Source organism: Motacilla alba, chromosome 10 (assembly GCF_015832195.1).
Source record: "Motacilla alba alba isolate MOTALB_02 chromosome 10, Motacilla_alba_V1.0_pri, whole genome shotgun sequence".
Taxonomy (NCBI): Eukaryota; Metazoa; Chordata; class Aves; order Passeriformes; family Motacillidae; genus Motacilla; species Motacilla alba.
In genome coordinates, this window is record NC_052025.1 from 16,961,771 (window position 1) to 16,987,525 (window position 25,755).

The 25,755-nt window shown below is 44.0% G+C and overlaps 1 protein-coding gene across 2 annotated transcripts in view; it reads right to left on the minus strand.

The window, feature by feature from the left end:
* IGF1R (insulin like growth factor 1 receptor) overlaps positions 1-25,755 on the minus strand; it is a 169,362-nt gene that overhangs the window by 38,940 nt on the left and 104,667 nt on the right. For both annotated transcript variants that reach the window (XM_038147016.1, XM_038147017.1), the window contains exons 3-4: positions 3,415-3,727; positions 764-909 (exon numbers count right to left, since the gene is read on the minus strand). In XM_038147016.1, the coding sequence (XP_038002944.1) occupies positions 764-909; positions 3,415-3,727 (459 nt within the window). The remainder of the gene's footprint in view (positions 1-763; positions 910-3,414; positions 3,728-25,755) is intronic.

Genomic DNA, 25,755 nt, shown 5'->3' on the forward strand with positions numbered 1-25,755 from the left:
CAGTGGGACCACAAATTAAAAAATCCACATGCTGCTGTAACTAAACCCTGGAACTTTCATTCAGCATGAGGCAGGGAATCAAACAGATCCCAATCTTTCAATCCTATTCATGAAACTAAAAGGGACCTTCCATAGGGACATACAAGTCCAATAAAAACTAACAGCAATTTTTACTCGGCTTTTAAGAGCTCATCAACTGTCAACACCTCCCTGGCTGATGAATCACTGCTCTGACAAATTTAATCCATTGCTTGCTCAAGCCATGTGACAGAAGTGGCCAGCTCACTAATGCTGACCATCCAGCAGCACAGTGTCAGGCTTTATAAGAGCTCTCAGCACCCTGGATTCCCTGTTCTAGCAAAACACCACACCTTGCCTTGAAAAGTGAGGCTCTGCAGTCCTACGATGCCATGTGACAAGTTATTTACCTATCCAGATGCAAAGATTTTCAACTTTTCCACCTTCTTGGGCCTTTATTACTCCTTTGGGACCACTGCTCGTCTAACTGCCTAATCCTGGTTCCTTGTCCTGCCAAAAAAACCTGACAAAAATACCAGCTTTCCCTGGGAGCTGCATACCCATTCCACCCACATGGGGCAGGACGGTGCTGCAGGGGTGCCAAACCAAACAGGAGCACTGCTCTGGGCCTGGAGAGCAAACAGCTTGCTGAGTTTTTAATGTTCTTATCATCACGCTGACGACAGAAGGAAAAATGTGAAAAGCAGCCTTATCAGGGGTTCCGAAAGAGAGGGCGATCACTTACTTCCACGCCGGATGTTGATCAGCAGATTTCCCTTGAGAATTGTGCATCCCTGCAACATTTGTGCTGATGTGACTGAGTCAATGGTCTTTGTTTTCCCATCCTCACAAATTTTGGGGCAAGGCCCCTCACAAGGGCTGCAGAACATGCTGTGAGAAAAGAGGAGGATATAGAAAATGAACAGTGATATGCAACTCCGAGCCCACAGACTGCTCTGAGCTGAATTTTGGAAGATATTTCCCTCTAAAGCTTCGGCAAATCCTCCTGGCCAGAATGAAAGCTGCCATGCTTGTTCAAGATACTCTCGCCTGCTGCACTCCAGAGAAGCTGGAGGACTGCACCTCACACAATGAGGTACAATGGATCCATACCCATGGTGACTGAATGGACCCATATCCACGGTCTGCCAGCTTCTGGAAGGCTCTGTGGTCCTTCCAAAGTTAAATGCACTTCAGGTAAAACCCAGTGCCCTTACAACTGTGCATTACCCCAAACGAATTGTTCCCAGGAACCCCTCCCCTCCCTTTTACAAAAGCAGCCTCAGAGTGCAGGGAGGTTTCAACACAAAATAGGCCAGCCAAGAACTGGAGATGGGAAAATACTGTTCACATTCTTATAAAGCTGTCTGTGTCCATGTCCATAAAGCAATATTTAAAGCTCTGCACTAGGGAATTCCATGCTCCTGGCCATTTAACTCAGAAAGACAAGTGTGGGGACACACAGTCAGGAGGGATGTGGAGAAAGTGAGCAGTCAATTAGTCACTACTTCTTACAGCTTAAGAGGCATTAAAGCAGCAAGTTTAAGGAAACAGAAGATTGTGTCTTGATGCAAGGACAACTAATTGGCAACAGAAATTGGGAGAGGAAGACCAGAAGTCTAAGCAGATTCAAAATGGTTAATACAGATGGAAATATCAAGAAACACACATCACCAAACACAGAGGAACCAGACTGCCAGAAGCTGGGAGGTAACACTGAAACACAGGCTCATTTCTCCTTATACTCACAGGCACTCAGAAGCATTTTTAGCAGCCAAACTCAAGCAACAAGATCTCAGGGCACACCAGCCTTTAGGTGCAGGAGCTTTTTAAATGCTCCACGTTTTTTTCCTACATATTCACCTCAATGTTGGACACTTCATGAGTGCACAACACAGGCCCTCTGATGACTCTTTCTGGTCAATAGCTTTCCTCATTGAAGGTAATTTTTATTTTCCAATTTATTCGAGCATTTTACTTAGTATTTTATGATTACTTACTCCACCTAGTATCACTTTAGAGAGGAAAAATAAAAATGAGGAAAACTCAAACTCAGCTTCAAAGACAAAGGCTTCTGCTGTCAACACTGATGGACAGAGGCTTACTATTTATTTTTTTTAAAAAAGAAAGTGAACTCACTTTCCTCTGAGGCTTAAAGAAACATGTAAATTGATAACAGTTTTCCATGCATAAACTGTAACAGAAAGAAGCTCCTTTTCTAAGTAGTAAGCTCCTATTTCAAAACCCTGCTCTTTAACATGCCACAAACCACTGAAAGCTGCAGACACAAGAAAGAGGATTCAACTAAATGTACGAAGAATGCTGGAAATGCTTTCCATTTGCAACTATTTGTTAACAGCACCTCTAGGGTACAGAACATTCACTAGCCTTGAGTTACAGCTCCTTTCAATCTCTGCAGAGAGCACAACACCGAGATAAGGCAGGATGGCCGCGCACTCCAGCGTAAGCGGCTCAAACAGCTGCTACTACAAGCTGCAGGAGATAACAAAAGCTGCATTTCTCAGGTGAATATCTGGATTTGGGCAAAGGCTGTGTTAAGTTGCTTGTATCCAAATGCCAACTGGAGACTGCCTGGAACAGATGGATGACACGCACACGGAGACACACAACTGCTGCATCACCACAATCACCTTTCCAGAAAACACAGCAGCCTACAAAGGCGTCTTTTAGCATAATACTGAAGCACTACACATTTTAGCACACTGACTACCCTTTACTGAAAGTCTGTGATTTTCAAGAGACACTAGGCAATGAAGGTTGCTTGCTTAAGGCACTGGAAATAACAAAAATCACAAGCAAACATTGCTCCAACTGTTAGAATTAAATAACAGGAGGAGAGTGACACTCATAAAAGGAATTATTCTCTGTAATACTGTTGGATGATGAACTATTTTTGTCAACAACTATGATTACTTCCTTCTAAAACACCGTTGTTATCTCCTGGAAACAGTGAAAAAAGGGAAATTAAATTAAATACACTGAAGAATATACATGTCTAAAATGCAGGCACACATAAAGCAAATAATATGCAAGGCAAGATAACTCCTATGGTTTGGTGTGACAATGGTCACCAGCCAACTCCAACCTTGGGCTTCACTTTTGCTTTGTTACTCTCTACTTGCAGACCTGGTTCTGCACACCATGAGCTCCTCCAGCCCTCTGAAGAACCAGAGCCCACTGACGCTGCACAGGACCGCACACACCCATCAGGTGGATTCTTCATGGAAGGGTCTAAGTCAGCTTCTACCAGGAAGCCGCACAATCCCCCACTGAAATTCCTGCTCCTACATCCTCCCCTCTACCCCGAGTAATTTGCACCCCAAGAAACAGGGAGCGGCAAACCCACACAGGACAAGCAGACAGCAGCTGTGTTACCTTTGGCTCCCGTTGCGGATGAAGCCCGAGGGACACTCGGCCATGCACTCGTCGTTGTGAATCACAAACTTCTCGTACTCGCTGGCGTCCGTGGCGGGGACTTTGGAGCAGAACTCCCTGGTGACACAGCGCCAGCCCTCGAACTTGTAGGTGTTGGGGGGGCAGGTGGGCAGGCACACGCCCTCGTAGTAGTAGTTGCGGCAGGCCACGCACGCCGTGTTGTTGTCGGGCGCCGTGCAGCTCCCCAGGCACTCGGGGTGGCAACACTCGTTTTGGTCTGTGCAGGCTCGCTTCCCGCACGAGCTGGGGCACACTGCAGGACACAAAGCAAGGGAGCGTGAGCATCACCTGTTGAGGTGGGTGGCACTGAAGGAGAAACTCTGCTCTGTGCAACTCCATGGCAATTCATTCCCTGCGCTCTAGAGCATCTCTGGAAAAAAAACCCAAACTCACTACTGTAAAAAAAAATTCTGGTTTTCTCAGCTTTAGTTGCCTGAAAGTATCTTTTTCTCAGATCAAATTTATGACATGAACCAAGTAAGTAATAAAGAAAACTGCTGAAAGCAAGATCCACATAAGGATAATGGAAACAGGCAGTACTGGAACCTATTCCATAGCCCTAGTATTATGGACAAATTTTTTTTGGCATGCTGACTTATTGTCTTTCTAAGCATTTCTTGCCTTCCCTATCTGTACTTCAAATTGGTCTTTTATTGGCAAGAAAACAAGCTTCCTTCAAAACAACTTAATTACACTTGTAGAAGGAAGCACTGCTCTGTGCAGCACACATGGTTGGGCTGACCCTAGTGCAGCATCCCAGTGTTGCTTATGTGTGCAAAATGCGGTTTAATAAAGTATCAAATCATCATCCACATCAAATACCGAGGAATTACGGAGCTACTATTTTCCCCTGAAGAGCATAACAGAATTCTGCCTTATCCTCAAATTTTGGGTTCACAGAACAAAATATGAAAGGGAGGGGGAAAAAAAAGGGGTGCAAATTTATGGAGACATTTGTTTTATGTGAAAGCATTTCAGCTTGGAAAACATGAACAAAGAGCAGAATCCTCAGCAGCCAAGCTCACCACTACTAGATCAAAAGAAGTGGCAGCATTATATTTATGTAACAACAGCATTTTGATTACAGCACTCTATGGCCTTTTAGCCACATGAGCCGTGTGCCAGAGGCTCTGGAAACACACAGATTGCAAATCTGGTTTGCATTAAGTAGCTGTTTGCCACTTTCTAACTTAGCTAAAACAGTGTATCAGTAACAACAGCAGAAAACTGGATTTCTGTGGTGCCACTACAGAGAGATCCAAGTGAAGCAACACAGACATTTAAACCGAATTATTTCAGCAGAAAGCAGAGAATCAGGAGAGAAGTTAACATCCCAAAATGACCACAGAAGCAGCTGATGAAACTCCACACAAGTTCTTCACTGGGATTTATCTCTCAGTTTGCAGTTATGGTGTTGTTTTAATGCAGGACTAAATACCCTACAATTTTAATGCCCTCCCCTTCCCATAAAGTCCAGGCTTTCCAGTTTTCACAGTCCCGTTCAGCACAACTCCACCATCTTGACACAGGACAAAATGCTCAAGACTGCTATTAAGCAATAATAATGACAGTAATAACAACAACAATTCTCCCACAAAAACAAACCAAAACCCACAAAAACCCCTACTGCTCAGAGCTCTGCATCCAGGATGCTGACACCTTACACTGACTTTGATTATAAAGAGCCATTTTCTGACAGCTTTAAGTAGTGCCCGCCTCGAAAAGGATTTGTCAAAATGCCATTGAAGAATTTTGCATTTCTTATCAGAATGATTCTGTATTGACTCTGATTCATTTTAATCACCTTTCTTTGAAATAAATGGAGGGGGGAGACTGTGAGAACAAGGAGGTGGGACCATGAGCACTGTTGGTGCTTGCTCAGGTACCACAACCATCATATGAAAACCAAATTAAGAACATTTTTGCAGAGCCTGTAAGACTGCAGAGGCAATCACTGCTCAATAACTCACTGTCTGAAGATGCTGGATGATTTTTTCTCTTGAAAAGGAAACCAACCATATACACCAAACCCATATACCAAAATAAAACACATGTGCAGGTGTGTATTCTCTTTTTGACTCTACTCTGCACCAGTGCAAAAGAAGTCTGCACAGATGCCACCTTAGTAAGGCATCACAAATTGCCTTTCACCTTAAGGTACACAGGACTTGCATCTGGCACTACTAAGGGATTAAATAAAAAAAAATAAATCAGTGTGTCTTGCTAGCAGATGGACTGCTGTGCTGAGTGGGTGCCAGAACTCAGATTTCATGTGGTAGCTACATTTCCAGTTCAAAGCCCTACTAAAAAAAAAACACACACACCCCACCCCATGCCTCCACAAAGTTCATTACTGGATGTATTGATTAAATACATGATTTCTTTGTTTTCATCCGAACAATTTGCTGGAAAACAAACACTGCTGTACTAAGTATTGGGATAAACAGAGATTAAGTTTATTTCATTCCTGGGAAAGACTCCTGTATTCCCTTAATGCCTCTGCCATTCATGAGCAGTCTGCTATAAAAATAGGATTCCCTGCATCTCCTGCTAAATCTGCTGACTCTGGTCTATGGAAATATAAATTGGAGCACAGAAGGATACACAAGTTCACATGAAAAAGGCAATCAGAGAAACAGGTTTTCAAAACTATAGTAGTATTTTAATCACAACCATTTTAACGTGAACTCTTGAAAACTTTATAAAGATAATTTTTTAAAAGCTCAGCAACCTCGCTTTTTCCTCAGTCCTATTTTGTGCTTGTTCTTGCTAACGTTGGCAGAGTTTTCAGCCTGGAGACAATACGGGTATCCTGTTTCTTTGAAGAGGCAGAACAAGAACTTTTGTGTGTGTGTGTGTAGGACATATTATCAACAACAAAAAAGCCTTATCTGCCTTACACGCCAGCTCCCTCAGATATCCCTGTTCTAAAAACCTTCCTAAACAACACTGGCTGACCTCACAGTCCAGACCCATCTATCCTCCCCCCACCCTCCCAAACTGTGCTACTTGGGCTCTTAGATTTGCAGCAAAACACGTCAAACGCAGGTTCCAAATACTCTGGCCAAAAAAGTGCCCTGCAATACACTCAGTAACTTGTTGACTTTACTCTGCAAGAACATTAGAGACACAAACAGGGGCAGTGGGCTGACATCTGGGGACAGAACTTATCAGGCAGGTACAACAGTGTACCAGAACATGAAGGGTGATGACGATATACAAAAAAAAAAAAAAACAATCCCTTGAACAAATCCTTGCTGACAAGCCCAAGGGCAAAAAATGCTTAATTGTCATCACATGGAGATACCAAAATAATGGAAAATTTCAGAGACCTTGGATTGCAGCCATGGGAGGAGGAAGTCAAAGCAAGATGCGAAGGGCAGACCCTTAAGCACTTTAATAAAGAGATTATGGAGGCCTGACTAGACCAGCATCCAGTTACATTTAGGGAGTGAAAGTAGTGTCAGATCTTCAGAGAAAGACAATACAAGAGTATCAATAGGCAGGAATCCAATTTCCTGGAGCAAAGCCAACAACAGAACTTTGATTGTCCATCCATATTTCACCTTCTCTCTGATTTCTTCAAATGAGTTTTCCCTGCCAACAAATATTTTCTGAATACTATTAAAATACTATGATCGCTGATAAAAAAGAAAAGAAGGCAACTTTTTTTGTTCCAAGATGCCTGTTTACTGAGCAAATCAAATTCAGACCTGACATACAGCAAGGGGACACCTTAAAACTAAATGCAAGAAACATCTTAGAAACACAAGGAGCCCCAAGAGAATCTGACTCGGAGACTCATTATCCTCAATTAAAACCCCCAAGATGCTAAACCAGAACTGCAAACACAAAGCAAGGTTTGGAAATCCTCAAACACAGCTCTGGTGGGGGAAAAAAATTTAAAAGCAAGCAACAAATCATCTGCCTGTATTTCCAACAGCTCCCTTTTGGACAGGCTGAGGCTGAGGAGGTGGCAGTAAGTTTGTCTGACATCTAATCCCTCCCTGCTATGCGGAGTGCGCACCACGCCAGGGCTCGCCGCAAACGCCCCGCGTTGACATCATGGCTATCGTACAGTTTGGGCAGACAAAGTGTTCTTATCATCTCCAAGACGCCATGACTTCAGCGATGCTGGAGCAGAAAAATCAGGTGAATAAACAATCAGTCACAGGGAGTGAAAATGCAGCCAGAGGAGGAAGACTCCTGGCAAGCAGAGGCGCCGGCCTCGGCCAAGGATGGCACCGCGCCAGTCACATGCGGGCAAGCAAAAGGTTGCCAAGTGTGGGATAAATATTTTTTAAAGATTCTTTCTCTCCTTGTAAAAAGATATTTGATCTTTCTTTGGTTGTTTGGGGTTTTTTTTCGTATACTCTTTTTGGCTTTTTTAGAGCATCCTCCAGATGAAATAATGTTTTATAAAAAAAATAGGGGGGGAAAAGCGCCTCGTTTTGAGCAGAAACCAGAGGAGGAAGGGAGTGTTTTCTCCTGGCCAACTACTGAAAAAAATTAGCTGTCTAAATTTATCCACAAAGACAGAAAAATACAGTCACTTTTGGAATGTTAATCCTTCTACATGACAGGATTTTAAAAATATTGCATTTTAATGGGCTAAACTTTGGTACGGCCTTTCAAACAGCTGACTTTAAATGCTCAAACAGCCTATACAAGACCTGATTTCTTTTGCCCAATATTCTATGAGAATAGAGAGACTGGAGAGACATTACTCAGAAAATCCAGTTCCAGTGATTCATGGTCAGGGCTGGAATCAAAAAGTACAGAATAAAAGGAAATACACTTATTAAATACTTGCAGTAGCATGTTCTGATCACAGAAATATGGGTAAAAGTCATCTCCAAGTCACTGAAGAGGCCAGTCAGAGCAGTTGTGTACATCTTTATATTACCACAGAAACAACTATTAGGAGCTTATCAACAACGGTGTAGTTTTTCTCTTTTCTGTTCCCCCATCTCTAAAACTCATTATCTCACATTCAGTGAAAATCCTGCAAGCAAAGAATGCTGCCATGTCAAACCACCTTCTAATAGTTAAGGCACAAAGTCTGGCAGCTTTCGACATGAACTGCCAAAATCTCAAAAGTTCAGTTCAACCCAGCACTGATCTTGGACTTGAAAGAGATCATCCCCTCCTTTTAAACCTCCAGTATGTAGAGTCATGTCCACCAGCAAAATACTTGGATATATACAAACTTACACCAAGAGGGCGTTAAGTGTATGGCTCACAAGCTATGTCTGACTAGAGATCAGGCATGTGTTTCCACGTTTAAATCCTAGTCACTACCAACCCATTTTTATCCCTGGGACCTTTCCAAGGATCCTGAAATTATTCTGAAGTTGTTCAGGGAATTATTTTCTTCCCACTACACCTGGTCAGCCTCCACACAAAGCTTTTTGGTCTCTTGCTTCTTGGTATTTCTGTTTGTCACAGATGCTGTATATGCCTTCATCCCAGCATGAAGGAGTGGGTGTGATGAAGCATCCAGAACCTCAAAATAACCTCAGTGGATTTGCCCAGCCTGATATCAGCCCACTAACTGCACAATTTTTAATCATATGAAAGACTGATCAAGGAATCTGTTCTTGCATTCCCCTCCTCAGGATTTTACAGGTGAAAAACAATACACAGCCAGCTGTGCAGCAGTTGTAGTCAACTGCTCAGATGGAAGCACCTGTAAGTGATTCTGGAGCAAACGAAGTGGAAGAAAGGAGTGGGAGACCGGTTAGGAGAGGAAGGTCCAGCACCTGAAAACTCTCAGATTCCACCAGAGGCAATGAGGTCTATAAAGCAGAGAGAAAACATTCATCATTCAGTGAGCATATTCCAGTTGGATACACTGGAGTTTGATGACCCCACACATCCCTCTTTTGGCCACCTCTCATTCATTCCTTACCCTAGAAGTTATACCAAAACAGCTTCCAGGCTTCCCAGCTGTGATACAAAACAACGCGTGTGCCAGATCCATTTTACTCAGAGCAGAGGACTTGGGGACACTCTTTGGCACCGCAAAACTCCCATATCCCTTCAGCTTTCTGCAAATGAAGCAATCAACCCTGCTAAATGCTCCAGCAGAATCACAGGAACTCCCATCACACCTAAATGAGAGCAAATGGAAACAACCACCTTATCCCACAGTCAACAGGAACCCGTGGACAGCACAGGTAGTGCACGTCTGCTCCCAAGCGCGTAAGGAAGGTGCAAACAAACACGAGTGACTGACAAACCCAGGCAGCACGAATTGCATTCTCTTTCAAAACAGTTTGTGTTGCCCAGCACAGCCCAGACTGGCATCATTGCAGCTGGCACTCGGGAGAATGAGGAAAAAAACAAGTCCATTTAGTCCCTTCCATGCCAGTATGAATTCAGCACATAAACAAACCCCACGGAGGCAGAGACACAACCATCTCTGGGGATCTGGGGCCAGTTGCACTCTATCTTCAACACTGGGTAAACAAACTGGCTGGGAACGTTTTACCATCAGTACTGCACTACTCCAGAAACATTTCCTCTACGCACAAGGAAACTTCCCACTGGAAGATGCAAACCAGAACAGTAACATTGATCAGAGTGGGGATGAAGGCAGGAACATGAGGGTCCCCGTGGTAGTGAAAGCTGCTCCCCCCATCCACTGCCATCCCTCACCGCTCACTGTCACGGATGTGTCCACATTCCTAAAGGGACAACTGAAGTTCCTGAACTCTGCAGTAACAGATAAGGATAGCAAAGTGCTGCTGAGAAACAGCTCTGAGGCAAATTATTTTTCTTTTTGCTACAGATTACGAGCGATATATTGGGGTTTTGCTTGTTCTTGCTTAAAGCTAGATTTAATCTGTCTGTCTTCCAAATGCTGCAAGTGTAAGGCAATAAGCTTTACAGGATTTAATTAATATACTGCAAGCAAGGAGTGCTGGTCAGCCATCTCCTGGCAAAAGCCCAGCTGGAGGAGGACTACTATTCACATTCCAGATTTATTCTAAAGGAGGAAGACAGGCTGATAACATTATCACACTGGCCTAAATTATGTAGTTCTCTTAATGCCGAAGGATCACGGCAGTTTAATCCAGGGCAAGCAAGAGTCACTGCTTCGGAGGGATTCAGCTCCTGCTCCATTTCAGGAATGCCCTTTTGCTTTCATGCCTTACACCCATCAAGAGCTTAACCATTCTGGCACCAGCAATGAAACAGAATGTTCATCTTGGAGGCTGAATCAACACTGCTCCAGCCAAAGGGCAATTACACTAAAATTAAAGGGAAAAAAAGCTTCTTCAGGAAAACTGTTTATAATACACACAGTGGGGCAAACCTAGAAAGTTTTTGTTCATCTCCAACTCAGACGACAATCACAAATAACAATACCTGTCAAGTTCCAAACATTAGAAAGATGAAAATTCAAGGAAAAAGCCAGAAAAAAAGAAAAAAAACATTCAAACTGCTTTACTGGAGAGCAAGATTTTTCAAGCTGATCACCTGCCAGTAAGATAGGCCACTAAAACCAGGATTAAGATCCAGATGTTCAGGAGCCCGAGAAAAGAGCTGGATGATACTGGAGGGGCAGAACAAGCAGCAAGAATGCTGATGGTCTGCAAAGTTATCAGAGACACCTGGTGCATTTGTTTTAAATAAAAAACTACTAAATCTGGGAGTACAACATCACTCATGATATTTGTACGTTGCAAGTGAAAGGCACCCTGCTAACAACAGCAACAATGCTCCAAATATTAAGGCAATTATGCTAAAATGATCAAATAAAGTATTTCCTTCAGGACTTCCAGAAATACAAGAGTATAAGCAAATCTGACAGGAACTGAAGATTGTGCTCTAGAGATCCACAACAACCAAAGGGTGAACTCTTTCCTTGGTTTTAATAACCATGGAATACATTTTTCATTCTAAAACTTCCTCTATTATCAACACAGAGGGAATACAGAAAGTTCCAGAATTTCTAAGACCTAAAAGCAGACAGGAAGATTGTGCATTAATCCATTTCTTAATGCATTTTAACAAATTTACAGGCAACAGTGACAGTGGGAAGGATACAGCTGACTTTAAAGCTGTATTAGAATTACTTTCCTCTCATACACCACAACCACGGATGGAAGCATCTCTGAGGGAAATGGGAAAATGTTATCTTTTCAGACTTGATGCAAATTGCTTTAATAATCTGTAAGATACTCTGAACTATCTGGATCTAAACTTTTAACTCCACCCTCCATGGTCTGATCTGCAATCAGAACTGCTGCAAGAGTTGCCTGTTTGCTTACAGGTTCCTGACCAGCTCTGTGTGTGCTGGAGCTGGGCTGCAGAGCCTGCTTTGGGAAGTGCAAGGACGCTCCCAGTCCACTGTGGCACTAGACACGACCACAAACCCAAAGCAGGCCCCAAGTGAACTGCTGCAAGTACAGGAGCTCTGAATCCCCAGACAGCTCGAGCCAAGCAAAGGACTCAAACACCTGAGTCAGAAGGCACTGGGAAAATGTGCCCTGGGTCAGCAAAGAGCACGGATGGAACAGCAGCAGCTGGGAGAGCTCAGCGCTTCCTACTAACCCAAGTGAGGGATGACAGTGTCATCCTGCCTGTGCTCAGCTCACTATCTTTAAAAACCTCCTCCGTTGTGAGACTGAACTATTTCGGTTCTTCCAACAGCTTGACAAATAAGCTGTTTGACTGTGACATCCCCCAGAAACTGCAAACACACAGAACGTACTCACGGGACAAACGGCGCGCACAGCGCTGCCGGCCGCGCGCTCACACTCGGCTCACCCTGCGATGCTTGACTTGTCTCTGCTGATACACTTCCACGCGCTTTTGAGGAATTCCTGCTAGCATGACTGGGAAAAAATAATCATGACATTGCTTGGACTTTCTAAATCCTTCCCTGCAGTAAGGATTTGTGATCAGATTAGGGAGTACCAGAGGTTTATTTATTTATTTATTTGTAGGAAGGACAGCCAAGGTGAGCTGTATCCCTGGATCTGACAGCAAAAGCCAGCTCAGAGACACTGCCTGGCTGCTCTGAAGCAGGAGACGGCATTAGACAGCACTTATTAAAGAAAAAGAGGGGATTCATGTTTTTGATATTGGCACAAAGTGGGAAGCACGCTACTTCCCACTCTGTTTTTGCTTGAGTTTGGCACGTTTGAGCTACGCTTTTCTTCTCCGGTACCTTTTTTTGTCATCTCAAGTCACATTCACATGAACATATAAATACGCAGATCCTTACGCTCTGTGTATAGCAGATACTTACAAGGATGCTCTCAAAAAAGAATATTCTTTTCACACACTAAAAAAATTATACAGAGTTATTTTAAATTCAGAACTGTTTGTATATTCCTTATAAGTTTATAAAACTCTCACTGTCCTCCCATGACTAACGAAACTGGAATTGAGAGAGTATTCTATATTTATAACTCGTCTGGTTGCTCATGCCTATGGCCCTATTTCCACCCTCCATTACTGTACACAGAGCTATGTGAGGTATTGTGGGTTCCCAAACTTCACCGATTTCCTAACAAGGCAGGCCTGTGTCCCGGAGGAACAAGCTGGGGGCTGTTTCGTTCGAGCATTGGCCGAACTCGGAGGGAGAGGCCTTGAGCACTGTGGTTTTGGCAGCTCATCCTGAAGCTGGTATTAGAGGCCATGTCTGGGCAGTGACACGCCGAGCTGGCACCGGGCTGGGGATCGATGCCGTGTCTGCAGCACAAACCCTCTGGGATTCCTACACACTCACCCCAGTGATTCCAGAGCTCCGCTGAGCAGCTCCTGGGTCACCTACAGCACGGACACACCACAGGCACCAGGCAAAGCCAAGCCTGACAGAATCATTGGCCCCTCAAAATCCTAAAGAGGCAAAACCCTCAAATTTTATCCAGAACACCCCTGAGAGCACGGTGTGTTCACTGATGCTGGCCCACTACAGACCTCCAGTGGCTGGCAGAGAAAGAGACTATCAGGTATCTAAATGCAGCAAAATAAGGAAAAAACCGGATTACATACAAATGAGGGCTGGGTGACATATGAACCCCCTATCCACCCTAGACTCATGCACTCATATCCCATCTTTTGAACAGAAACACTTTTCTAATCTGAGATTTTGTCATTGCAGAGGCGCCTCACGATGCATTTTTAACTCATGCCAGGCATCTGATGGGCACAAAGCTTTTCTTAATTAACAGCTCCTATATATGCTCAATATAAATAAATATTTATCTGAAAAGCAGAGGGAAAATAGGTACAGACATTTTTTAAATTTCAAAATATGTTGTTGGTGGTTGGGATTAGGGTCTAACACTCATGGAGATGGAGTCACTACAAGGCCAGGATGGAAAAAGCCTTGAGTAAAGTGGTCTAGTGGAAATTGTCCCTGCCCACGGTAGGGGGTTTGGGATTAGATGAGCTTAAGGTCCCTTCCAACCCTTGACATTCTAGGCTTCACTGATTCATTAGAGTACTAGAGCTATAAAAAACCCACAAAAAGCAAGAAAGCCACAAGTCTTCCTAAGAGGTTTTGCTGAAAACCAAGTTCAGAAGAATTTATCCGGGGGTCTAAATGCTTCACATACAAAAGCAAGGCAAGATCTGGACTACACATAGAAAGTTTAAAGCTCAAATAAAACATTACCAAGAAAGCAAGTGGTGAACACGGACAACTTCGTGTAACTGAACTGAGAATGTTCTCCCCTAGGAAATGTTCCCTTAGAATACTGTAGCTGAGAGAGAGTGACAGTCCCCAAATCCTCCTCGAAGGCAGACCAAGAACACCTGCCCCTCCTTCCCTGTAATCCCAGGGTCACTGTCTCTGCTGTGGGTAGGCAGTGGTGCTGCAGCTTTCTTTCCCCTGAATTTGTTCAGCCGCTCTCTTTGCTTTGCAATAAAGCTGTCAGGATTAACAGGCAGCTCTGGTGAGTCAGATGTTCAAAGAGAAAACATGATCGGTGCCTCTCCCCATCTCTACAGCATTTCTACTGGTGGAATCGTTTTCCATCACTTGCCACACAAGACAAACTTTTAAGAGCTATTAAAACACTCCTCCAGCTTAGAAAGAAGAAAAATTATCTAAATTTATCAAAGGAGCCAAAGTTCACTACACTTTGAGGAAAGGATTTAAATATGGATTATGTTTTCATCCATCTAGACCACTGAGTAAAATCATAAAAAGGTTTTTGAAGAACTAAATACAGCAAAGCTTAGTATTACATTTAATTTTTTTTAAGTTTCATATTATTTACATACTTTAAAAAATGTTTATGCTGAAGTACAGCAATGCTGTTTTTCCACAGCATGTGATAATTTGACAGACCCTTTTCTACAGTTCTTAAAAATTCTCTTTTAATGTTAAAATTCCACTAAGGATTTCATTAATTCTGCAGAGAGGTAGTGTTAGTTACAGGAGAAAACCCAGGTTCCCAAAACCAACAAGCTCTGCAAGTCTGTAGTATCAGTATTTACAGGTTCCTCATGCAGAACGTGCAGACTTCAGACAGGCCATGAAACTTTCCACAACCTCGTTTACCCCAGAAATTACTGGATTTATAGGACACCCACAAACACTTACAAATGGAAAATTTATTGAATTCTAAGCTTTATTTCTCAATAATACCACAGTAACAAGGCTGCAATTACCTTTTCTTCCAGTTACGGGTCTCCCAGAGCCAATAACTGCAGATATCTTTGGTTATAGAGGTCAAAGGGGTGAAAGCATCACCACACTTCCCATTCTCCACCTCCTCATGATGCTACACTGGGTTTTTAGTATTCAGAGGCACATCCTCCTCCTCACACTGATCTATTCTGAACACACCAGCCATGCCTTTCCCTATATTCTCCAGTTGTATATTTGCAGAACACAAAACAGACCAAGAACAAAATATTTCTGGCCATGCTACGGATATCAATACCACATCACCCCCGCAAACATTTAATGCTGATGCTGAGAAATGTTGTGACAGTCATGTACCACCTCTGATCTGGCTGGTCCTCACTATAAAAGGGGACCAGTGGCTGGTTTTGGCCAGCTGGATGGGGACAAGGCCGTATTGCCATCACCTAATTTGAGAACCACTTTCCTATTCCATCATTAGAAACAGTATTTCTCTTCCAATGTTTATGACTGCAACATAAAACAACAAATGGATCTGTCTCTATTACAAGAAGAGCAGGCCCTGCTTTCCCTGCAGTTATATGAACCTCAACTTCCATACCCATTAAATGAAGTTTTATGTGAATTATGCAAACACTAGCCAGAACACACTGTTTAAAAAGAATCACACTGTTTAAAAAACAAACAAATCCCAGACAAATCCAAATTTGCAGACAGAACCTTCACTGAAAAACAATGAAAGGGAACTACCAAAAACAGTAGATCCTGCTTGTTGATGACTCTGAAACAAGAAACAGGGAGGGGAAAAAATAATTAGTATTCCAGGATGTCCCACGCACACACCCAAAACTAAAAGCATTAAATTGGATGGGAATAGAATAGCTGATCTTGCCTGCAGTCAAATACAGAAGTATCATTTAAATTGCAAATTACAGAGCAACAGATTTTTGCACAAAGTTCAAGGCTGTTCTATGGTTTGTTTTTATGAATTAGGAATGACGTGGGGAAAAATTAAGGGGTTGGGCCAGCTACTACCCTTAATACATATTTCAGCTTAAATATTTCTCAGATTTATTTGATGCACTTTGTGCAGGCACCACGGCTTGTTAAAGAGATGACAGACAGTGAAGCAGCTTCCCAGAGATCATCCCCAAGGATGCAGCATCCGCTGGTGGCCGCACGGCCGCTGCAGGATTAACTGCTACAGAACATCTCCAAACTCCTCATTACTCCCTCCTCCCCACATGGCCAACTTGGAATCCATTTATACCTTTCCTGGGCAGTGCTTTTCGACCAACAGTTCATCTGACAAAGCTTCTGCCTCCCTTTCCCAGGTTTTAAAGTGCTTGGTCCTACCAGCATCAGCTTCTTGGCCTTGGTTCCCACAAATTAAACTTGATGACTGCTTAGTTACAGAAAGATACATACTTCACATTCATACAGTGCTTTTTAATCAGCAGCTCTCAAAATGCTTTACAAAGTATGAAATCTAATCAAGTGGCTGGTTTTGATGCAGGGTTTGGGGGGATAAATGCAATTTAAAAAAAGAAATTAGTTACTCCATGTTAGAGCAAAAGGCAGAAGATTTAGGAACAGAAGAAGCTGTTTGCCTTGATACGCAAAAGCCTCAGTCACTATATGACCATAATAACTTTCTTTTAAAATGCAACCAGTCCTGAATTACAGACTTCAGCACACAACTACTGAACGCTATTCAGAGGACCCGGGGCTCAAGTATTTTCTTGTCAGGCTGTTAGCACATAATAGAGAAAAGACCAAGCGATCTTTTAAAAATTATTTTTGAAATCACCTTGCTTTGGGAGTACTTGGAAAAAATTCTACTAGTGAATGTGTCAGTAGCCACAAAAACCTATTTTGCTTCAACAGTGGACCCCAGCCTCGTCTAAAATGTAAAATACCTTTGCAATATCCAACTTGGGTCTTTTGAGACAAACACAAAGACACTCTGGTGTAGATTCTGAAGGCTTTAAGGGATGACAACAAATGGCAACATGTTCAGCATGGAAAGAAGTGAGGCTTTTCTGACCAAAGAGTACTGAGCCAAAGGCTTTACAGTGACACATGACAGATCACAGTATCACAAAAAATAAAGGTTGGAAAGGACCTCCAAGATCATCAAATCCAATCTTTGGCCCATCACCACCTTGTCCACTAAACCAGAGCACTGAGGGCCATGTCCAGTCACTTTGGGGATAGGGACTGCACCACCTCCCTGGCAGCTCCTTCCACTGCCTGACCAGTCTCTCAGTGAGGAAATGCTTCCTGCTGTCTAACCTGAGCCTCTCCTGGCACAGCTTGATGCCATTTCTCTGGTCCTGTTGCTGCTTGCCTGAGACAAGAGCCCGACTCCCTCATGCCAGGGAGGTGTAGGGAGCAGTAAGCCACCCCTGAGCCTCCTCTTATCCAGGCTAAACACCCCCAGCTCTCAGCTGCTCCTCACAGGACTTATTTGATCCAGACAAGTCAGCGCCACATCCCTTAACAGTAAAATTCAGCTGAAAGGCTCATTAGAAACGACAGTAAGGTAAAGAATGTAAAGCAGAATCTTGGGATTCTTATAAGAAAACGTGCACCAAGTATCTTCTCCAAAGGTTTCTATCTTAGATATCTGAACTCAAGGACTTTTTGATTTTTTGAAGGTTTTCTAATTAATCAGCCAAATGGCTTTACAAATTAATTTCACTTTTAAAATACATTTTTTTCTTTGTTTTGTCATTCTGGGCTTTTTAATCACATATGCAGATGGTGCCACCTGGGAAAATTTACATGCTTACATCATTAAGTGTCTTTGAACTAACTTCATGCCAATAATTGTTTTTAAGGCATAACACTGCCAAATTTGTCACTCGAGAAAAGTTAATCTAATTATTTTCTTGCTCACTGGAGAGAGATAGTGACTTCTTCCACTGAGGGACAGACACACATGGACAGAGCTCAGCCACTTCCAGCCACACAAAACTCCCATCTTCTCATCTCTGGTCCTCACTTGACTGTCCAATGTTTGATGGAACCTCCACTACACAACCAATGTCAACCACAACTGGATTTTCTCAGCCCCAACAGCACCAGTACCCTGCAGTCACAGCTGGATTTAACAACACACCAGTGGGGATGTGACAGGTTTTCACCCACGGCACAAAGATGGAACCTGGAGTCTCCATGAGCTGCCCGCAGCTGCACTGCTTGGGACACGGTCCAAACCATCTGCATATGAACCTGGGAGATTGCTCCAAACTGCCTTTTTTAAGATTAACAAATGTGTCTGCCTTAAAAATTACCGTTTAGAAAATGACATTACCAGATCAGTGTGTTCCTGAGCGCTGTCTCTGAGAAAAAGACAATTTAAAAAGCATTTTGTGGCTGTTGGTGCAATGGGTAACAAAACCCAAATAGGCTCAGAACAAATAACTTAATAGCAATGTCTGTGGAAACCAGAATCTTTTTAAATGCAGTTTGAAATCTGCCAAGTTACACTTAAATGAAACTGTACAAGGCCACAAGCCCCTTTGGCCAGCTTCTCATTGCCTCAGATTTTACCTCACCTGCACGGCAGTGCACGGCTTTGCTCACGTCTTTCTCATCCCTGGACAGATGAACACAGGATCCTGTTCCCTCTGCCATCTCCTGCTCTACATTAGCTTTTCCCCTGCTCCCCTGTTAGCCTAAATTATCCTTCCGGAGCTTGCACACTCTGCAGCCTCTTCCTTGAGCTCTTAAATCATTCCTCAAGCCTTGCTCCTTTCCAGACTACTAAAAATGCAACCTCATGAGCTATTACCCACAAAGCATTAAAAAAGTATCCTCGTGAACCTGGTACTCCACAAATGTCCATACAGCCTACTGGGCACCCTATCAAGAACCAGAAGATACAAAATTGATGCACATGTGAATCTAGTTTTCATTGATTTAAATCAGGGTTACCTTTATAAAACAACTATGTTGACATACATCCAACAAATTACAGCTGAGCCCTCGTATCTAAGGATGAAGATCACAACTAAGAAGTATTCAGCGGCTCTAAGTCTAATCTCATGATCCAAGTTATTTTCTTAGTGAAGTCCTGCGGTGTATATGGTTTCATGGACAGCATCCTACTCATTTATAATGTGCATGCTGTCAATCAAAACACTCAATAATTGAGCTGCAATCACATTTAGAGCTAAATGCTTCTGAAGTCTAATCATTCCAAATCAAGGCTCAGCAGACCAGTCCAAAGAACCGTGTCACATTCCAGAGCGCTGTGGCTTCCACCGGGTACACAGTGGGTCTAAGTAATTACATGCCAGAAAAAAACCCCATTTTTAATAAAAACTCTACTGGTTAAATAGGAAAAAAAAAAAAAAAAGATACACAGAACAGAATTTTTAAATCCTCAAGTATAATCATGATTTTATCTGCACCTCTGCACCTTCTCACATGACAGCAAGGGTGTGGTGCTTGCTGGTGTTAATGTATTTGTGTCAACAAAGAAGATCAGCCTGCACTGCAAACACCTGCATTAGAGACGCTTCTTACAGGTTCAGTGACTCTTTGTGTATCCTAAATCCCACAACTGAAAAGAGACAAAAAAATAAATAAATAAATAAATAAACAGCAAAAGAAGGGAAGAGGGGGAAAAGCGCCTTGTGTTGTTTCATTGAGCACTGATGGCAAGGCGTCCCGAGGAGCCGCAGCTCGGCGGGAAGCGCAGCGCGGGTGCTGCCGGGCGGATGCTGATGCTGCCGGGCTGTCTGTCTCTCGCTGCCCGCACGGCTCCGCAGCGCTGCCGCCACGTGATGGTTTGTTTATGAGTCTGGAGCAGCATCACGAGGCGCTGCCGCCCCACGGGACCCGGGGACAGCCACCGCCCCCACGCCACAGCTCCCTGCGAACATCCCTGCCCGGCCAGCCCGGCACACGAACCGGCGCGCAGCTCCTGACTCCGGGCTTCAAAGCCACGGCAAGCGGGAGCAGCAGCCGTTCAAAGTGCAGGAGAAAAAGCTCTTTTAAAAGCTCACGTGCACAAAACAAAGAAAAATTTAAAGGCAGAGCTTATGGTGACTCAGTCGGATTGTGCAGGTATAGATTTCTCTTCATAAAAATCAATAGAAGATGATTTTAAGCCGTTTGATTTCATTACTGGGTATCAAATCTCTGCTCTGAATGGAACATCTGAATCAATCTGCAGAGCTGCTACGGGCTACGCTGTCACAGCCTTTCACGTGCCTTTTCACTACCACTCTCACCACAAAGGCAGCGAGATAAAAACCTCACACCGGAGGTTATTTGATGTTTCTAAACAAGCACCAGCAGCAGATCGGGTTTTTCTCTTTAGCCCTCTGATTTTGCACACTGATGTTTCAGGTGGAAAGGAAGAAATCGAACTGCACACAATGCATTGGTTTGCTGCAGTGGTGACTGGAGAACTAAAATGTCCTATTTGCAGTACTGAGAGATGAAAACATGCTGAATTAAACAAACACACATGTGCACTCTTCATGCTGAGGCTGTGGGGTTTCACCACAAAAGAAACACATTACAGATCATTTAATGCATTAAAAAAGATGGCACAGTGGATTTCTATGCTGTGCCCTGAATCATAACAAGAGGCTTGTTAAAACCTGAGCAGACACACAAAAACAAATGTCACGGCAACAGGATTATTTTTTGTATCTGTTTTAGTCAATATGTTACAATATAAAAATCTGGAGTTTCAATCTCTGGGCTTCTGAGCCTCAGCACCTAAATTACATCCGTTTAGTTAAATTGCTGCCTTCATAATCCAGTCAGCACATCCCAAGCTCCACATTCAGAAAGGTTGTGATCCCGTTTGTTTCCCACTCGTAAGACTGCCAGTGAGAGGGAGCGAGAGGCACGGCACGGCCTCCCACACGTATCCTGAACGCCCCCAGTCCATATGGGAGTCACTCCAACACCCCGCTCTGCACCTCAAAAGCTGCACTGCTCACAACTTCAAACAAATGTCTCATCTCTCCTCCTTGCATCGTTGTCAGAATTACTTAAAGAGTGAAAAACGGGAATAATTTGCTTCTTTTGAGCACAGACTACTCCTGACAGGATCGGTGTGAACGACTCGCAATTTTGAGAAAAAAAGAAAATAATTCAGAAAAAGTAATATGAATGAAGTATCAGGCTTCAAATCTGTTAAATAACTGCTATGAAACATATCACTGATATTTTTTACACTTTTTTTTTTTAATGGCTATTCTGGATTACTGTAAGACTTCTTTGTTCACTGAATACAGACACTCCTATTACCTGCCTGGTGGATGGTACCACACCCCCTCTAAATCCTCCAAATCATGTATCTGCACATGTATTTACAGTTTAGGGGAGGCAGGACTCAGTAGGACCATGGGGGGGTTGTTTGTTTTCTGTATGCAGAATAAGAAAGTGAAAATGAATGCAAATACCTCCTTTCTTGGCAGCAAGCAGCGCATTGTGAGCATCTCAGCCTCCCAGTCTGAGCACTGCAGCTGCCGAGCGGAAGAAATAAATAAATAAGAGCCCAACCCTACCAGTGAGGTATTTCAAAGGACAAAGGATATAAAAAGAAGAGCTGCAATAGAGATTTCAGCACAGCCACAAGTGACACATCCCGAATTCCTGCGTGTTGTAGCTGCTCTCGGATTACTCCTTTATTTTTAAGCTCCTTACAATAAGTCTTACTTATCAGTCATTCACATCCACCCCTCCTTTCCCACCCTGTTGTGATTTGCTGCAAAGGCCATCCCCCATCCATCACCTCTTGGTGGTTGTTTCTTTCACTGCGCAGACATCCCATCAATTTGAAGATCCAGGTAGCAAATCCCATGGGCTCTAGATGCACTCTTATTTTAAATGCACTGAATAATGATTTATCCTAAGGCCTTTCAGAGCTGATCTTGAGGTGATGGACTTCAACTTTCTGGTTCTGTTTTTGAAATTCACTGAGCAGCCCAGGTGCCTGCGAGTGATGCAGGAGCATCAGGTACTGTGGCCTCCTGCTCTGGGCCAAAAAACCCAAAGAGACCCAGGAAGCAGCTACTCCAGTCCTCTCAAAGTCTGCATTTGCTTCACTTGGGTTGTCTCACCAGCCAGGAGCAAACATCAGCTGGGGAGTGATGTGACTTTTCCCCTTTCTGGCACTGTGAAGAAACACCAAACCCAAAGATGCAGGTCACAGCCTGGAGCCTGCACAGGTAAAGGGACTCATTCCCAAGCTCACAAAACCCCAAGTCTGCTGAGCTCTGGAACAGGAAGCCCATCAGCCCACACAGCTCAGTATGACAAAGCAGAAAACATTTAAGCTTTTCTCTAAATTTTTTTTTTTTTTTAAAGCAGCACTCCATTCCTGTCTTCTGTAAACTAAAAATTTTGGTTTAGAAACCGTGGCAATTAGGATAGTTACCTGGGGTGGAAAGCCTCTATTTTTTTGCTCAAGAATAAGAAATAATTGAACTGAAATTATTTTCTGCAAAACTTTTGCTGTTGATTTTGTAAGCCAAAAATATGACCACAGAATAACACTGTGCCTTTTCACAATCATTGCAGAAATGTGATACAGGCACCATGCAGCACAAGAAAACCATTTTTCTGGTGAAAGAAGAAATTACATGCCTGTATTATTTAATCAGAAGAGAGCTTGGGAAGTCAGGAGATTAACCTCAGTGATATAATTCTGCTAGCAGAATTCACTCAGTAGAAATATTAATTGCTACACTTAACTTGTTACAAGTTGGGCCTAATTCCTCAGAAGGATTTTATCAAACCCACAATACTCCCCATATTTGAAGAGATCTGCTAGGAAATATGTTAGAGCACAAGTCAAAGGGATAAACTCTAATATAATTCTTTTTATCTAAGGACCTGTCAGGTTTGCTCCTCAATAAACACATGAAGGAACCCTTCATACCCTGCCTGCTGCTCTAAGCCATGTGTTTCACTCCTCACAAAAAAACACGTTTCAAAAGCCACTGGTAAACTGCCACCTCACACTCCCCAGGATTTGAATTTAATTTGAAAAAAATTAGTTAAGTACATCTGTCCTAGAAAGGAGAGCGATCACAACAAAGCAAGATTTCTCCATACACACGTTGCCTCTGGAATCTGCTGCTTCCCCTGCAGCATGTGCATCGTTTCTGCAACACGATGAAATTCAGAGCGAACAAATAATTCCAGCAGGAACTCATACAAGTTTCACAAAAGGCAAACATTGTTTTTTGAGAAGTAAATCCTAGTTGTGAAGTTAATCTTCACTACAGAAGACTACTGGAAGAGTAAAGCAGGGGGGAAAAAAGCCTTTACTTGAGCAAATATGTATAGAAAGGTGGCTAGCTGTGGGGTTTGGAAACTTGAATGGTCTAAGGATATGGGCAAGGGGTTTTTGCAGCAGAAAAATCTTTTAATAGACTCTTGGAGAAGGAGGGGGGAAGTAAATTTTGGAGCACACATGTAATTTTTCAGGTCAGATGCATCTGTTCCATTAACGGTTTTCACTAGCTATGGTTTTCAACACAGTTTTTCTCTAGCCAGAAGTTAATGCTTGTCCCATTTGACCCTGGAACAGAGCAGACAGTAAAATATTTAGAAGAGTTGATGAAGCTGGTAACAAGAATAAAGTGCTCAAAATGAGAGAGTGCAATTAAACCACCAATAAACTAGGTCAAATTATTGCAGTGCAGAGTACCCTGAAATACAGCAAAAAGTAACTATTATAATTGTAATTTCCATCCCAGGTCATTTAAATGATTAATAGCAGGAGTTAGAAAAAATTAATTAATTCCTGCAACTAATTCAATTTTGTTGTATTTCCTTGGGTTGTCTGGACTTTTAAGCTTAATACCCAAAGTCTTACATGCTTTTATTGTAATAACCTGATGGACTTGTACTTTACACGTTTTGTGGGGGCTTAAATCTCTTTCATATTATTCGTATTTACTAAAACCTGCTCTGAAACTTTACTTCCACTGAGATACCTAAAGAACAGAGTTGTTTATGCTGGAAAAGATATCTAAGATAGAGTCCAACCATTAACACAGCGATGCCAAGGCCAGCAGTAAGTGACGTCCCTAAGTAAGGGCAGGATGCAGGCACACTTGGGGATGCTGCCACGCCTGGAATCGGTGAGGATGACCAAGCACACGGATGGGGAGGCTCTGCCGGTCACTGCACCGGTGCTGGACGTGAGCAGCCCCCAGGGCACCCGGCCGGCAGACAAACCACCAACACACCCACAGCCAGGTGTGACCCGCAGCTGTGCACATCCCTGTAACCCCGCCAGGCAGAGCTGGGGCACAGACACCTCCAGCAGCCCAGGGAAGGTCCCCAGGCGTGTGACAGGGCCAGCAGCAGGCGTGTCCCGGCTCGCAGTGACAGCAGCCCGGCTGCCTTCGCCGTCCGTTCCCACGCACGGCTCCGCTCCACGGTTGCCAGCAGCCCCGACACGAATAATTCCCATCCACTACTCCTCCATCACACCCACCGCGAGCTCTTCGTGCTGCTGCAATGGGGGAAACCTGGTTCGGGTCACGGCAAAAGGTACAAATCCGTCTATTTTAACACGGAGCTGCCACGCTTCCTTCTCCACGCTCTCCCGAGACGGGGACAAGCACCTCCCTGCAGAAAGCCCGAAGGCTGCCTTTGCCTGGGGAAGGGAGACGGAAACACCATCACCCGGATCCCCCTGGCACGGCAGAGCCTCCGCGCCCCTCCGGGCAGCCGTGCCCGCCCCAGTGCCCCCGTTAGCAGGCACAGGAGAGGAGCTGCCCCCACTGCGGTGCCCCCTCCCCACCCGGCGGGAGGTGAGCGGCGGGCGCGGAGCTCCCGCACAAAGGAGCTCAGAGCAGCGGAGCCTCCCCTCCGCCCTCCACCCCTTCCTTCACCTTCCCTCGCCTCCAGCCCTCCAAACAGACCCCGGCCTTTCATCAAGGGTGGAAAAAAACCCCCCAGAATAACCCACCCTACAGCAACCCCATGTTTTTCCCGACAGGGCGACTGAAACGGCTCCTGTATTAATGAGGAGAAAACCAAATTTAGAAGAGGTGCAGCATCCAAATATAGGCTCCAGCACACCTCTCTCTTGAAAAGGGTCTCACTGTTTCCCTCCCGCCCCGAGAGGAGCCATGGCTCTCCCCCCAGCGCCGGGGGCTGTGCCTGCCCCGCAGCTCAGCAGCATCCTGCATCCCACCGCAGCATCCCCACGGGAATGCAGCATCCCGCTGCCCCACGGTCACCGGAGCCCGTCCCAACATCGCCCAGGGCAGCATCCCGCCACCGCCCGGCCCAGCACAGAGGCGGTATTTTGGCAGATGCCAATAATCCTGCTCCCCAGGGAGGATCCCTGGGACTGGCCTGTTATTCCAGGCTGAAAGTAGTAAACAACCTCCCAGGGGCTGGAGACAGAGGTAAACCCCAAAGATGCCATGTCCTTGCTGGAGCGAGTGCTATTACAGGACAAAAACAACATGGAGCTTCTCAGGCTGTGCTAAAAAAAATGTAAGGCAAAAGTTAAGAATGCTGCTCCTATAAGAGGGAAAAAAAAAAAAGAAAAAAGAATTAAAGTCATATGTTTCTCCAGAGGATTTTATGAGTTTGTTTACGACAAATGTGTTCACGAATGCTCTGAATTTCAGAAAATAATCTTATTTATTTTCTATCCAGGTGAT